This window comes from Pavona decussata, unplaced genomic scaffold (assembly GCF_977016875.1).
Source record: "Pavona decussata unplaced genomic scaffold, jaPavDecu1.1 SCAFFOLD_45, whole genome shotgun sequence".
NCBI lineage: Eukaryota > Metazoa > Cnidaria > Anthozoa > Scleractinia > Agariciidae > Pavona > Pavona decussata.
Genome location: NW_028145467.1, coordinates 2,508,606 through 2,525,823, shown reverse-complemented (window position 1 = coordinate 2,525,823; position 17,218 = coordinate 2,508,606). Strand labels below are relative to the sequence as shown.

The 17,218-nt window shown below is 36.4% G+C and overlaps 1 protein-coding gene across 1 annotated transcript; it reads right to left on the bottom strand.

Moving 5' to 3' along the window:
* Window positions 1-1,112: 1,112 nt before the first annotated feature.
* On the bottom strand, window positions 1,113-15,602 carry LOC146482674 (serine/threonine-protein kinase 38-like). Its single transcript, XM_085107091.1, has 15 exons — window positions 15,376-15,602; window positions 15,155-15,206; window positions 13,113-13,235; window positions 11,172-11,255; window positions 10,422-10,545; window positions 9,957-10,074; window positions 9,661-9,697; window positions 8,720-8,822; window positions 7,106-7,170; window positions 6,882-6,999; window positions 6,286-6,318; window positions 6,027-6,117; window positions 5,741-5,830; window positions 3,389-3,477; window positions 1,113-3,002 (listed from the first exon to the last, which is right to left on the bottom strand). Exons 1-15 carry the CDS (start codon window positions 15,498-15,500, stop codon window positions 2,884-2,886), a joined length of 1,371 nt encoding a protein of 456 aa, XP_084963217.1. The 5' UTR covers window positions 15,501-15,602; the 3' UTR covers window positions 1,113-2,883.
* Window positions 15,603-17,218: the final 1,616 nt, after the last annotated feature.

Below are 17,218 nucleotides of genomic sequence, written 5' to 3'. Positions count from 1 at the left end.
CATTTTCTTACGTTGAATTTTGATTCAGGGAATTTTTTTGGGTTTCGCTTCAAATCCGCCAATCGCACCTCCCCGTTACTTTTAATCCAGAGTATCCGTACAGTGAAATACGGTCCGCAAAATTGACCAGTCACACCGCATACTGAGATACAATAAACTCTCTTATGCCTCGCGATGCGATGCAGGTAAGAAAAGGAAATTTAAATACTGATGTCGGTGGTAGCCATTTGGGGAAGGAGATTGGTGATGGGGAGAGGGGTTGGATTTCAATCATTGTGTGTACCTGTGAAAATATCTCGACTGCGCCTCTGCAAGGGTGGCAAATAGCTTTCGCGGGAGCTGCCTCAGGGTCTTTGAAGGCTAAGAAAGTCGCAAAACAATAGGTTTAATGAGCAAAAACAATCGCTCTACACGTGCGTTTTACATTTTGGTACATCTCTTTGCCGTCCTCTGCAAAACAACAACGTGAAATGACCAGATTTAAGGTTTTGTGGAGAATGTGAACGCATGACGGTGAATTTTTCATTTTCTTTCTTAACTTGTACGCCACTCCTACCAGTTTGGTTCCTGGATAGTTTCCCATTTTTGTAAAAGTTGAGCGAGTTAATTGAAATAATCGCGAAGTAGCACAAATGAAATAAAGATATATTTTAGGGTGACTTTTTCGTTGCCGTTGCCGTCGTCGTTGCTCAAGCTCCCAGAATTGGAGGCGCGATGGTGTAGTGGTTAGCGCGTCGGACTTTCGATCGGACGGTCTGTGGTTCGAGGCCAGATTGGTCTCTTCATTGCTGAGTTGTCAGTCCCTTAGACAAGAAACGTTGCTCCACATTGTCTCTCTTCTTCCAGGTCTCTAAATGGGTACCGGCGACATACTGCTGGGGGTAACCCTGCGATGGACTAGCATCCCATCCAGGGGGGAGAAGCAATACTCCTAGTTGCCATGCTACAGAAACCGGGCTAAGCTCCGGCCGTGTGAGCAACTTAGGCAAGCAGTGGGACTTCACCAATTTTTTTTTTTTTTTCACCATCTTGCAAAGGCTCAAATTTACCGTAAGCCACGCTTCTGTTTTGCCAGACAACAAGACAAGAAAAATAAATTAAACACCACTTACTACTAAAGAACGTTTAGAATTTTATTTATCCATTTTTTTTTTTTTCACTTTTATCAGACTGTGCTTACTGGCTTAACTCGATCTACAAATTTTAGCATTTGATACTACCTTAATAACTAAACTATTTTTTTTTTTAATTAATAATCACCTCACTGTAGAAAACGCTCGATGCAAAAAATGTTTTGTTGAACTGGCAAAATTGCTGTTCTTCCCTAGAAAATAATTTAAAAGTGATTTGCACTACTTTGCCCCAATTTTTTTTTTTTTTTTTTCACAAAATAATGTGGAACAAAGAAAGAAGAAGAATGCTGGTATTTTAACACAAGACATTGCAGGCATTTTCTACCACAAACACCAATTATTTCAACTATTGCCCTCACCCTCCCCAACCCAAACAAACCATGACGCAGAATGTACGTGAAGCATTTTTCCTTAAACAAACAAACAAACAAAAAATGAATTTAAGGACGGTGGCTACCAATACAGAAGTATTTTTGCGCAGTTTATGACTGCGGTAAAAATAGATCTTAGCAAGGGCTATTGAAATCCAAAAAGAAAATTGGAGGTACCACGTATTTCTTAGCGATAATTAAGCAACAATAATTCCAAAAAGCTGTAGAATACAATGCAATATATGGCATTATTTACCAAATTGAGGCTTTGTTATCTCTGAAAAATGCATGGTTACCCCAAATTTTCTTTTTTGATACCAAGAGCACTTGCTAAGTGCTGCTTTCTCCGCATAGTTTTAAACCGCGCAAAAAAATATCCCTGTATTAGTAGGCACAACCCATAAGAAACCCGAGTATCTCAATATGCACAGCACGTATGCGCAGTAACAAAGTAGGCAACGTCCTTAACCACGGTTATTTGCTGCAAGACATTCAGCTGTTATCTCCATCACACTATAATCTTTTAATCTGGTTCACTGCTTGAGTCAAGTCTTAAATTGGAAATATGCATAAAGTGAAACCTTGGTCTACTGTAGTTTTGGCACACAATTACAACTTATTTACACAATATTGTTACAACATTAAAACACAACTTGTCTCCCCTTTTGTACAGAATAATGCAGCACAAACAGAATGACGCCCCATTTTCTAAATAATTTTATGGCCTGCGCCTTGATTTACTATTTTTCTTTTACTTGTCCAGCTGTTGAAAGGAACAGAGAAATTCATAACCTTACGCTGAATACTATTTGTTATCAACTGTATAAAACCGCCACACCTTGATATGTAATTTAAAAACTATCTTTTTCGAGCCAATGATTTTGCATTTTATAAACAAATTCTATAATATAAACCTCACTGCTTATCTACATCAATACAGGGAATAACTCGAGGTTGCAAGCTTGCAAATTTACGCAGTTTACAGTTGGTCTGCTCGGACCAAATATGAAACATGCTGCAATAGAAATCTAGTTTGCAAAAAATTTAAGTAACGAAAATAGCTTTCAATTGAAAGATAAATTTTCCAAGCAATTGACATGTACCACCTTTTGTGAGAGTATTAATAAATATTTACAAAATCCTGTGCCATTGACCATAGAAAATTATTAACAATGGATTTACTTCTTCGGACAGCAAAAGTATCAACACACCCCAGTGAAGGAAAATTATTGTGCATCTTTAGGAGTACTGCATACGAGCAAGAAGGGTAAACGATATCCTTTAAATTCTTGTACCAGCCCAAAAAGGAAGGCACAATGAATTTAGAGTTATCATGTTGTTTCTTTCTACTTGTAAAAATGATAGGAAAATATTCCTCTTCAAAGAACTGGCATCTTGACACCTCGTTGAGTGAGTCCTTCAAATCGTTTGAATGTGTAATTCAGGAAAACCCAGTCCTTTCCTCCGGCTGCATCTGGTTTAGTTTCTCTACACCAGTCTGAAGAGAAAGCAATGGTCAGTAGATTCAGCAAATAAAAATAGATAAATAGATAAATAAATAAATAAATAAATAAATAAATAAATAAATAAATAAATAGACATTCAGCTCAACAAGAAAAGTAGTGGCTAGGTCATACCAAGCTTCACTAAGTAGTAAACAAAATGTAATGATTAGCTTGATGGGCAGAGTGTGTAACAAGCTGAAAACTTCAAAATTGTATGTCTCATGACAAACAGTCAAGACATGCACGCATGCTTGATATATGTTTTTTTTTTTTTTATCGGAAATATCTAGACATTTTGTAGCTGCAATCAATTCAACGGTATTTGATAATCTCTTCTCTACAAGGTTCAAGCAAAAGATTATTTCTTGACAAAACTTACTTGAATCCAGTTCTGACTCTGGAAATTCATCAAAATTGGACGTGTCATCAATGGATTTCACATAAATTGGAATGGCGGCAGGTCTTTCCCTGTATGTGCAAAATGTAAGAAATTATATCATTCCTCTATATTTTGAGCTTCACAATGATGCGACTCAACTACATTACAGTCAACTCTCTCTAAGCGGACACCTCTTTAAGGCGGACAGAAAATTTAGTTCCTGACGAATTTCACTTGTTTCTCTGTAACTGAACTCTCTCTAAGGTGGACGTCTCTCTAAGCGGACAGCGGACACTTTTTTCCAACATGTTGGTTCAAAAAACCTCTCAAAGAGGACACCAGATGTTCTTGAAATTTTATAACAGGTCCAAAATTCCGAAAAATTAGCGCAATCTGACTTCCCTACTTTCGTACAGAAAAGGAAGATCTTTGAAAGACGTACTCGTAAGAGTAAATTAGCTTTGGAGGTCATATTTTTCCTATCTCGACCAGTAGGAGCCGTGTTTGGCCTGTCTTCATTATTTTACCATCACTGTTGTTCGATATAATATATAAAGTGTGTATGAACTGTGTTGGCACAGCCGGCCCGTCGTGAATACATTGTACAATGTAATTAAAGTAATAAGGCACTGGTTTCAGTTTTGATGTTCGGGTATCAGTTTACATGAACTCTCTCTAAAGCGGACACCTCTCTAAGGCGGACAGTAAATCTGGTACCGAGGGTGTCCGCCTTAGAGAGAGTTGCCTGTGTCACTATCCAGGCACACCCACGTGCTCTAGATTGACCATATTTCCTTCATGTTTCAACAAGAAGTTCCAAAATAAAAGGGCAAGACCCTCCTTCATTTCACACCTTTGTGGGCGTGAGATACAAACTTAGACGCCATTCAGTCGTGGCAAGTTGTTGACTCATGCGTTCCCTGAAAAAATAGGCCTCAAAATTTCATAATCTCACCAATATCAGATATCAAGTTCTAATTTGTTTAACAGGGTTTATTCCGCAAACTAAGCCAATTTTATTGGTAAGGGCTGTAGAAAAAGACATGTTGTTCGTCAGTTGTTTATGATCTGATGGCTGATTGACAACTGAAGGTGAGAATGCCCAGGCCAGGCCCCTTTTATATTTGGAACTTCTTGTTTAAGCTAGAGTTGAGGATTTTAGACAAGAGAGGTGCACATGTAAGTGACATTTTTTTTTTTGCCTTAAAATCGAAATTTCTCCACAATTAATAAGCTCTAATTGGCACAGTTTCGATAAGAAACTGAGTTGAGTACATAATACTTTTCTGGAAAACCCAAGGGGCCAACACAAAAGAGATAACCATGTTTGACTGATTTCTTTTGTATACAAGACTGAACCAAGTCAAGTGAAGCATGTGGTAGTTGTGAACAAGAGAAATCAGTCAAGAGTCTGTATAATTCCTTTGTGTAGGTCACTAGTGTTTTATAGAAAAGTAACACCAGTATTAAGGACGGTGCCTTCTAATAAAAAAAGTATTTTTGCGCGGTTTATGACTATGTGGGCAAAGCAGATCTTAGCAAGGGCTATTGGAATCCAAAAAGAAAATAGGGGGTAACCACGTATTTTTTAGAGATAATTAAGCAACAACAATTATTCCAAAATACTTACAATAAAATACAAAGCAATGTATGGCATTTTATTTCCAAAGTGAAGCTTTATTATGTCTGAAAAATACATGGTTACCCCAATTTTCTTTTTGGATACCAAGAGCACTTGCTACATGTACGTTCTGCTTTCTCCGCATAGTTTTAAACCACACAAAAATATCCCTGTATTAGTAGGCACCACCCGTAGGAAACTCAAGTATCTCGAGACGCGCAGAACGTAAACGCAGTAACAAAACTAGGCACCGTCCTTAAGCTGTTTCTTATTTATTTATCTATCCTTTTGCTCAAAAATAAAATTAATATGCAACTAAAAGTTCCTTACATAACAACCGGTCTCTGTGGACATCAAAATAAAGCTTATTTGGAGCAAATTAGATTTTAAGGCATTAAATAAGTCATTATTTTGGGCCTTTCTTGCCTAAAACCCTTCAATTATTGTAATTTTATTAGAAAGATTAACTACATGTAAAGGCACAAAAATAAATGGCAAGTCTTTTTCATTCATTTGAAAACTAATGTTCATATTGAGGAGGTGCTATGTACATTGTAAATACATGTAGGGTTAATATAAAGCAAACATTTAATGTGAAGTAAGAAAAACTGAAATTTCCCAATCCAAAGAATCTTCCATGAGAGTGATTAAGAATGCTTTCTGGAATACAATTACAAATTCAGGAAGTAATAAATTAGGCTTAGCACAGTTTAAATTCTGTTAATTCTTACCTGATGTTTTGCCAATCAACACCATTGAAAAATGGGTGAGCTTTGATTTCATCAATGTTATGAAGCCTCTTATCTGGATCACAGCACCATCTGGTATAACATTATACAAAGTTAAAAATAAACAGTTACTAATACATAGCTGTAATTCAAGGCTGTTAAAGAGTTCTTGTAGTAATCACTGTCCTCTTTCATACAGCTTCACATCAAAATTATCATTTTAAATAGAGTATTAAACTAATAAATTAATGGTACTGGTGCTTGTAACTAAAACAGATAATAACCGTACCTCTGAATCAAGTCTCTTCCATTGTCTGAAATGGGCATCTCAGGTGGGAAGATCAATGTTTCCCTCCAGTTCATAACTTTTTTATATGTTTCTTTAGGAGAAACAAGTGAGAAAATAAATTACACCATAATTTGTAAGTATTACAGTTAGAACTTATTTGTATTGAATCTCTAAGGAAGAGTAAAACAGTTTGCATTACAAGCTCTCAGTCGGCGTATCGTTCAGTCTCTAGAAATTATACCTACTGTGTAGCACTAACCTTGAGGACTTTCTGAGCAAAATGGAGGATAACCTGCAATTGTAAAAAATCAATACGTTGTGGAGTGTCAGAAAATCATTGAATCATCGTATAATACATGTAACAGCCAGACTTCAAAATTTCAAAGCAACTAATTAAAGCTCAGGTGGACTCTGAGGTGTCTGAAATATCAGGATAAAGTCCTACTCAACAAATTAGATCACAGCACAACAATTGCCATTCAGTGGCCATCACTGGAGTGTATGCATCGATCTTTTACATTTTTGGTCAGTAAACTGTGGACTGCGCTGCCTCCAATGGTTAGAGAAACTAAATTGTATTTTTTAAGCAGGCTCTTAAAGTTCATATGACTTGAAGCGTGGAGAATTGGAAATTCTTGAAGTTTGTAAATTTTGTATTATAGATTAATTACTAGTTTGTATTTCGATAGTGTTTATTAATTAACTGATTAATTTTATTATAATTTTTACATTTGTACAATTTTATTATTTTACATTTGTACACACGTACACGTTTTTAACGAGCACTAATAGGAGCTCCTTGGTGCTATGTGTATAAATAAAGTATTACTATTTTTTTTTTTTTTTATTGCTTACCTATAAGCATTTCATACATGATGACTCCCAGTGACCACCAGTCACAGCTTTTAGTATAACCTGTTTGGTGAAACACCTCTGGTGCAATATAGTCTGGCGTCCCTACAGTAGAATATGCCTACAAGAAAATTGAAATTTATCAAAATGGCTAATTAACAACTGAGCCAGCGATTGAACACAATAATCTGTAACTTTCACAACAATAAAGTACAATTTGCATTTACCAACTGTCGTCTGTTCCTTTTCCATGTTGCCGCTCTGCCTTTGGTATCTAGTGGTTCAGCTGATGCTGTAGAAAGAATTTCAAAATCATAGTCTTGTCTAACGTCTTATTAAAAGCTTTTCACAGTTAATGTACAGGCTTTCCTTGCTCATGGATGTTTTCTTTTCAAGAGAAAGCAGTTTATAGTGAGATGCAATTTAATGCAATTGTTAATGTATTTTTTTACACTCTTATTTCTTCTATGTCTAAAAATATACAGACAATACGGTTTTCAAAAAACATCCACCCCTCTCAACATTATTGTTTTAATGCAGCTCAAAAGGGTTTCATGCTGTTATTAATAGTACATGTGACAAAACGAAAGATTACAAAAATGCACTTCAAGTTATGTAGGTAACCTATAGAATGATATAATCTGATACTTAACAACACTGCCATTGGGCAACTCTTTTAATAATTATACCAATTGTTATGTCATAGCAGGGCCGCACATAGCATGGGGCAACGGGGGCCGCTGCCCCCACCAGGAAAACTGAATTTTTTTTCTAACATTGATAGTGTTTAACTTTGCTGTGCTATTTCTTGTATCTATATTGGTCCAAAATCACAAGAAAATCAACTGATTGACTGAAAAAATTTCCCTTCAATGTGAATTCAGTGTTTTGTTTCCTTTAAAGGTCTTAGAGGCAACTTTCTGTGTAGGGGTTGAAACGAAAACTTCCTACTAGAAAACCTGTCTGTACACAGGAGACTCCTGCCAGTGGGGTGTGCAGAGTTTGCAACCCCCCCCCCCCCCCAGACAAAAAATCCTAGGTACGGCCCCGCATAGTGGTTACCAAGGTACATGTAACGTTTCAAGTCCATAAAAAGAACTCCTAAAGTTCAGATTTTGCAGATTATCTGAAAAACTAAGTCTGCAACCTACCGTTTTTATTGCTCTTTTAATTTGGAAAGCTTGCTAAATGCTATGACTTTTGTGGTGGTATAGGAAAAAGTTATCCAATGTCACCACGAAGAATTCTGTGTCATTTAAAGGAAATGTTTCCTTGGGGGCTTTATATTATTCAATATGTGCAATTTTAAACTGTAGTTTCGCTTCCGGTGCAACGCGAGCACAACTTTTGATGGGAATATTGATTCACTCAGCTAAATGGGAATATTGATTCACTCAGCTAAAACATGTATCTTAGGTATGACATGTGAGTTTTAGTGCTTGTGAATCTAAGACCCCTATCAAGTCTCATTACATGGGTTTAAGGTTTGTGGGGAAAATAATTTTGGCATGATGTGGTAGGCAGCAAGGGTCAGATTGAAGACAAAACTCCAGTTAATTTAGTGGTAAATTAGATTCTTCTAAAAAAGGCAAGATCGCTGGTAATGAATTATCAAGTGAACACTGACATGATTTTAGAGGTGGGATGAATTTGTTCCCCATAATTTTACTGTAGACCTAATAGTTTATTAACTGCTTGAATGTCAATCGTCAAGAACCACAACCTGTACAATTGTACAGTCATGTATATGTGACAGTTACCGGTACCAGTAAATAAAGTACACTTATGTAATTTAAAATTGTTTGAATTAATTATTAATGAAAAAAAATATTTCTCCTTACTGAAATCTTTCATATCACTAGGTGATATTTCTCTGTAGAAATCTGTTCTGTGTGCTTTTTTAAGACCCGTACAAAGACCAAAATCCGCTAACTTGATGTGACCCTGAGTAGGCAAGAGAAAACCACATGAGCATAATGTGAAGTGTAATTTGTGTAAACTTCAACGCTTACGTGGGGAAAATGTTTGGACATGGACATGGTTAAAAAGTAATGGCAAAAAAAAAAAAAAAAAATCAAAGGAAATGTCTTAATTCAATCGAAAAATAAAAATACATACCTGTAACCATCTTACCTTTATTTACAACTACATATTAAAAAGATTACATAATGCACTAGACCTAGAAAGCTAGATTTAAAAAAAAGAAATCAATTGATTCAAACCTACATGTACAATCGTGGACAAAACTTGTTAAGGAAGTTGCAAAGTTTGTGCATATACATGTATATCAATCCACCTGACAGAAAACACCGCCTGGAGAGTACCAAACCTTCACTCCCCACTACCCCTAACTGAACTAGCTGGACGATGTCCCAGCCTTTTTTTCAGCGGTGAGCAACATTGATAAGGGAATGGAAGGGGGGGGGGGGGGGGGGCTGCATTGCTGACCTATCATTGTCAGTAGCAGTCGAATTTGGAGATCGAATAAATAGTTTTGTTCAGTATAATAATAGTTTTGTTAAATATAATAAATGAACTTGACCACTCTCAGTGCTTCTCGGTATAGTACTTACACCCCACCCCTCCCCCTCCGTTAAATACAAAACAGACCAGAATTTGTATGTGGTCATCTAAAGCAGTAACCTAGTAAAGAATAGGAGGTTAAACTTCCAGTACAGAGGTGAGGTAGCCTACCTGAAACTGAACTACATTGTATAGCACCTTAGAACGGTTATGGAAGACTTCAGAATGTGTAGATAAGGAAAGATTCAGAAGCACATACCTTGCTATCCAAGAGTAAATTGTCAGGCTTGATATCCCTGTACGAAGAATACCAACATGCACTTTTAATTAACCGAGTACTGGTACTAACTAAAGTTTATAAATATTTTCTGAAATTCTAAACTTATTAGCTATTGACAAAAGCTTTTAAAAGTCAAGAGCATTTATTGGCTACTTAACGTCAAACTGTCTTCAACTATTAAAGTAAAAATTTTAATCAGCATCAAAATTTACAATGAATTTTCTCAAATTAACATATACATGTACATTGTAGCTAACATGACAAACTATTTTTACCTGTGAATAAATCCAACTTGGTGGATGGAGTCAATTGCAAGAACTGATTCAGCAATATAGAACTGTGTTTGACTATCAGTAAAAGTGTCTTTCTTCATTAGCATAGTCATAAGATCACCTGGAAAACAATGAGATTTTGTTGCAGCCTATTGAAAACCCCATCTTGCCTCAGACCTTGTGAAAACCCATTTTTTGAGTACCTTCATTTGAATACCACATACAACACAGTCAATCGCATGCTATTTACCACAGTATTGCTGAGGGATCAGAGTACAAGCCTTGCATAACAACTTTGCCATTCTCTCTAGTTTTCTTAGTTTTTCTAAAGTATTCCTGTATTCATCTAATGTCCTGCCTCGATTAATTATGTAACTATTTGCGGGACAAACCATTCATTCTGTTGTTGTTGTTGTTGTTGTTGTTTTTTTTTTAAATTGTTGTTGTTGCTGTTAAAAAAGTACTCACCACCAGGAAGAAACTCCATGACTAAATAAAGAAAAAGTCCATCCTGGAAGGAGTAGAACATCTTCACCACCCATGGATTTTCTGCTTCAGCAAGTATGTCTCGCTCAGCACGAGCATGGGCAACCTTTATGGAAATTTACAAAAACATCATTAACCCTTTTAAGCCCTGACAGTAATCAGCATCAAATTTCTCCTTGCAACATCAATGCTTCTTCAACCCCTGAGGTCATGTGAATTTAGGATAATTTATTCATCAACTTCTCCCCAGCACTTTTATAAGAAAAGTGTGGGGACAAGTCAGGGGTTAAAGGAATAATGGATGGTTAAGAACTTCATGCTCACAGTAAAGCTAGATTTTAAATTTACAACATGTAAGCCCTGTTGAGCCAACAGACACCACTGGCAAAAGGACACACTTGCTAGTTTTACAGAACTTTTCAAAACTGATAGCACATATCACAAATAACTCAAACAGAGGTGAAAATAACTGACCTAAACATTTAAAAGGTTTTTCCTAATTCGCCTGAGTACCATTTTTCCATATTTCCAGCCAGGGTTATATCCACAAATCAAATTACAGTAAAAATGGGTATTGTGCTCAACAACTAAAGTGATTTTTAAATAAAAATTATTATTGTAAAAATTTTATTGTGAAAGCTTAGATCCAGCTTGGATTTATTTTTCTGTGGACATCCACAACATTCCTAGGCAGACACAGGGTCCTCAACAAAATGCTCAGCTTGCAGTCACCTGTTCTTTTTCCAGCATATCTGCCTTTCTAAGGATCTTCATAGCATACACATGGCCTGTGTCAAGCTTTTGAACTAAACGCACCTAAAGAAAATCAACACCTTGTCTGAGTAATAATAATAATTATGAAGACCTAAAAAATTACCTTTGGCAGAAAAAGAATATTTTTGAGTATGGGTGGACTTACAAAAGATGGGTACATGTACAAACTTGTCATCACTAAAATTTAACTAATGTCGAAAGGTTACCAAAGTAGATACCTATAAAAATGGTCAAATTGTGTCAAAATTGAAGTCCAGAAAGTATAATGACTAAAACCATAACTAAACATATTATCTTATACTTAATTAAGACTATAAATCTTCAGCTACAGCGCACTTCTGACAATGAGTTTTAAGGTGGCTCAATATGGTTATGCAAGATCAGGAAGCGTGCACCAGTAACATCAATCGAAAGTTAACATTCTCATTCTTTTTGCTATTTTCCAAATCAGAGCTACTGAAACATAACTAGCAAGGGCCAAAATTTGCTGTTCAACAGTCACCTCTGAAATCAAGGCATTTAGTCTCAAATTAAAACTACTACAACATCGCCATTTTTTGACGTCTGTTTGGCTTTGATTTCAATTTTTCTTCAATTTCCATTAGTAAAATTTTCTGAAATGCTCTGACCGGGTAGAGTCTGACAAGAAGAAACTTTTAAAATCGAAATAGGTAGGAGTTGTCAAGGCTGTTTTTTTCGTTTTTAGAATTTTTGTGTTTTTTCGGCTGAGCGAAAACCTTGTCTTACAAATTTTTCTGATAAATTGACAGCAAGGAAAGCTAAAAAGGTATAACATCTCTGCCAAATTTTAAAAAATTTCACCGAAAGAAATTCAAGAACTCTGAGGGGGAACTTTCTATTTTTTCACCTCAATGGCAATTACATCATCGGAATGGGCACGTGTGAACTTTACAGCAATGGACTTGTTTTCGCGAGCGAATTGGATGAAATTTGCAACCTCGGTTATCTTTGAAGACACAAATAACAATACTTTGGTTTATAGAACTATGACAGAGAGTGTTTTCTTTGAAATGCTTTTGTTTTACTACCCCAGGAATATAATTTGAGCTGTACAATTGACTTGTTTGCTGTTTTGTTTGAGCTTGCCTCAGCTAGCGCGCGCACATTACTAAAGTTCGCATCATTAAGTGCGCGCGTGAACTTAAAACCCTCGGGAGACACCTTAAGAGATGTTGTCAAACGCTGGCCAAGCTAAGGGGTGTTGACTAGAACCCCTAAAGCAAAGCTATGGTTACAATTTTGGGGCAGGTCAATCTCGTTGAAAAAAAGCTCTATGTGAACCAAATTTTGTTTGAATACACAAGAGACATGATAGAATGCAATGAATCCGTTTTCATTAATGCCATTTCCATGACAACAAGCAAAGCAAGCGGCAATTGTGGGGTTGAAATCTATCAAGAAAAATAATGGATATTTTAACTGTAACTTATGTTTCACTTCAGATTTTTACCAAAACTCTGGCCATGCTGTGACCAGCTCACCATTTCTGGAAGAGTCTCTGAAAGTAGATTACCTACATGTAAGTTACAACCAACTGCAAAAATACTTGAGACACTATACCTCATTTCCGCTTCAATGAAGTGTCTGTGATCAAGTGCTAGCAACCCCCCCCCCCCCCCCTTCTTATCAATGTTGTTAGCAATACAAGACTATGCTCCAAACTTAGAGGAACAACTTTGAATGAAGGAGAGGGACAGGGGTGCTGTCACAGCTAAAAGATGTATGATCGGCAGCAATTTTAGGTAAAAAAGGCCGATTTTCCATTGGACTATCTCACTATCTCAACACTTTTGAAACTGGTTGTAGCACAGCAATAAAATTCTAAGGAGCTAAATCTGGAATCCAACAAATAAAGTTATGCTACTTACTACATCTTACCTCACCAAAAGCTCCTCTTCCTATAACTTTCACAGATTCAAAATCTTCCTTCCCAATTCTTGATCGTTTCAACCTCAAAAACTCTGTTTCTTTTCGAGCAAGGTGGCTTCTTGACTCTTGTTTCTGGTTAAAAAGAAAACTCTTATATTTTTAAATCACATAATTAAAACATTAATAAGCTTTTGAATAGCTGGACCCAAAGCTGTGACTAAAGTCCAGTTCACACCAACAAAACATGTTTAATTAAACTAGGTTTAACAAAATGAAAATTGGTAACAGAAACCTGAACCATCGGCTTTGACATAGGATTCAAGTAAACTTTAACTTATGCTTTCACTTGGGCAAAATCTGTGGTCGACAAAAATCCGAAAGCAGCTTTTATGAAGGGAACAATTTTAAACTGTGTTTAACTGAACAGCTTTTAAACGTGTTTAAGCCTTGGTGAGAATGAGGCATAACTTTTGAGGTAGGTGGCCAGTAAAATGAATAATAAACATCGCCAGGGCCATTTTTCTAGTGCTACTCCAATACTTCATTTTTCACTCAAAGCTTCTGGGGGTCAAACTTATACTTAGCTAGGGGAAATTCCAGAGCCTCGGACCTTACTGACCGGCAGGGATACTTGTTGGAAGGCAATGCCAACTTCCTACACTTGTTATAAAAGGGAAACTTGATACACGAAGGGGTGGGAGGTGGGTGGACTGGGGGAGGGGCAGAGTAATATACATTTTGTGTTCACTTTCCCCTTATTTGGTATCAAAATAATTGTTAAGTTTGTTGAGGATAGAAAAATGATCAAATGCCCTTCGTAATATGCATCACCTATCTGCAGCAAGACTAACTTAAACAACTTCTCCCTGGACGAAAAACACACTCAGATGAAATCATAGACAACCTTCCTTCCTCTTCGTTCCCTCACTTATTTGTTTTGAAGGTTACAGTGATCATTCAGAACACTCCATTTTGTTGATGGAACAACATGCACACATACTGAGAAGGGAAGCAGGGGTGAAAAGTCCATGTTCAGGATATTATATCTTGATCTTTATTGTATGCTAAAAGTGAATTAGAAAATCAATCTCAAAACAAGAAAACAAAAACACTTGACTGTAACATTGTTTTGTTTTGCTTTGTTTTTTGGCATTTTTGTTTTCAATAACAACTTGCAATATAATTATGCATTATTTTTCCATCAGGATAGAAAAAGAAAATCTTTTATTCACCTACAGCCACTGAAATCTGTTTCATCCATACTGTCTATATTGAAAATTTAATTCGTGATGAAACACCAGACATTGCTTCTCATCAAAATTCATTTTTCCACCAGCCTCAGGTATCCATGCTGTGCCATTATTGTTATGTAAAACGATCGTCGATCGTCACCGAAATTGTTGATATGCATGATGCTGAGAATTAATTTTCCGCTATATATTACGTACAACATTTCCGTTTGCTTTCGCAATATATGTAATGGTTCTTTAATTAAAGACCATGGTTTCTGTTCGTATCATGTCTAAAATAACATAACACAAATGTAAATACAACGCACGATTAATTTTAAACTTATGACTAACGAGCACACCAGTTGCTGTCGAAAATGTTCTAATGGCGACAGTCGCCACAGATACGAAAAACACTTCATGACATGTATGCAAAATCTATGATCTAACATAATAGATCGAAAGACATTTCTTGCAATTCAATAAGCTTAAATATTGGGATTTTGAAGAGTTTGACGTATTTGCAAAAGAGAATATTCTTCTCTGTGAAGGGAATTCAATTTATTTGTCGAGATTTTAATGGCAAAAATAGCTTGGAATTGTTCACCGTCTAAAGCTTATACGCAACTTGAACCAATAAATACGCCAGAATATTTTGCTCGCAGAAATCTCAACATTTGCGAAGGTACGTACTGAACCGTTTTATTCACAGCGGCGAAAACCTACTTGAAGCCAATCGTATTGAAGAAACGCTAGCGAATGTATCGAGTAAAATAATTTCGTAACAGCTACACAGTCGCTACGCAGAAAACAAACGCAAACCTCTTCTTCTGTGAGACCTTGTTGTTCCATATTCATTTCCAATACTCTCCATCTGCAAAGAAAATATCCAGCACTGATCACTCCAAGAGAGGGACATTTTATGACGCTTTCTCGTAAAAACAGGCTCTGAATCACCTAAGGTTATCTCTTTTAAATGGGAATTCACAAAAACGTTACGATAAACTGATAATTAAAAGTTCTACACTATTTTTCGATCAAACCTGTTTTGTCGTTCTTGGTGTTGGGTGATCAAGTTGGCGTAGAAATTTTCAAGTGTTGCCTTGGCTTTTGCTACCTTTTCAAGAGTGTGGTTGGAGTATGAACAAGGTGCTCCATTTGCACTCATTGTTGAGGCCGAATGGAATTCCTGGCCTTAAAAGCAGGAGTAGTTTCACAGCTTTAGAGACGAACACTTGCCTTTCCACCGCACAATCTCTCGCCTGACGTGACCAAAGTCAAGTGTTACAAATTCGTCACCAGTTCTCCTCTGACGTACACAGTGTTCATTTTCTAAAGTGAATGATTATTGGTCGCTGTGAAATCTGTTTCTTATGCAATAATTTTACAAGGACAGCTTTGATTGGTTGTTGGGTTTGACGTTTTGGCGGGAACTTCACATACGAGAGCCACATACGAGTGTTTTGAATTTTTTTGGCTAGAGAAAGATCTGGGTGGTCCATGGTACTATTCAACGCGAGCAAGTTTTCCGACAATTTTTACTTGAATTTTCCGTGAAGATTTAATATCTTTGATGACAATTCAAACAAGCATGAAACGACAAACTAGCCTGCGAGCAAGCCCAAAAGAGCTTGCTCGCAGGCTAACGACAAACAATTAGCAAGTCACTGTTTCCTTACTGACCGCAACATACTTCTAAAATATAAGTAACTTTAATACCTTGTTACAGAACATTCTCTGCGAAAAACAAACAATTTTTATTTGACGAAAACAGCTTGAACTTGCAAACAATGCGGTAATGTAATATCGACAGGGCATTCCTTGCAGAAGACGAGAGGCCCTGGCAATTAAACAAGGAGCTTCTTTTGTTATATTTTAATAGCTACTGTAATTTTCGAACACATCTTGCTCTTTTTTTGTTTTATTACTTTGATATAGTATCGGTGAAAGAATAATAGTATGAAAGAAGCATACCTTTTTTGTCAAAACGTAATTTTAAAAATATATATTTATTTTTATTAGCCTCCCTGTGGTCTCAGGTAATACCATTTGTATATGACTCTATATGAATACTGAAATCATTTTTTTTTCTGATGTATATCTATTACAAAAAGACAAAACCAAAAAAAAAAAAGAGCATGAAAATGCAAACTGACCTGAATTCTAATAACTTTTCATTTTCATTTTGGGTGTCCTGTGGTAAAAGTGAGCCACTTTTTCAGGCCAATTTGAACCGTGTTCTACTTTGCAAAACTTTGGGGAAATTTTAGTATGCTGTTTAACTAGCTACTTTCAACCTCAGAAAAGTGAAAAAAATCTGTTGCATTTAGTTTGATCTTCCCCTACAAAATTTCATAGATTGGCTGGACTACAGGGGCAGTTAGTCGGGTAGCAGGAATTTTCGTGGGTGAACGTTTACGGTAAACTTTCGCCCACGACAATCCCTGCTACTAAATGCCCCAGGGTCTCCGAGGATGTCACCACATAGAGCTATCAAGGAAGACTTATCACAAAAATCTTGCTCATCATTTTACACACGAGCACTGACACACTGTCGAAAATTCGTCAATGAAAGCTAGGTTCGTGTGCAAGATTATAGATAACTTAATAGTGGAATATTCATTCAACTGAACCCGGAAGAAGCACTATAAACGAACGAGTGTGTTTGCGATTCTTCACAGCAACTGAATAAAAATTGTACAACTATTAAGTAAATTGTTTATCATGTAATTATTGACATATTATGACAGTTGTGTTTTACAAAAAAGGATTACGTACAAATTTCAGAGGACCGTAAACAAGACACGTAACTGCACGTTGCATTCAAAACTAAAATCGTATCTTGGAACTTAATTGTACAGAAGATTGCCAATGAAGCAGTTACAC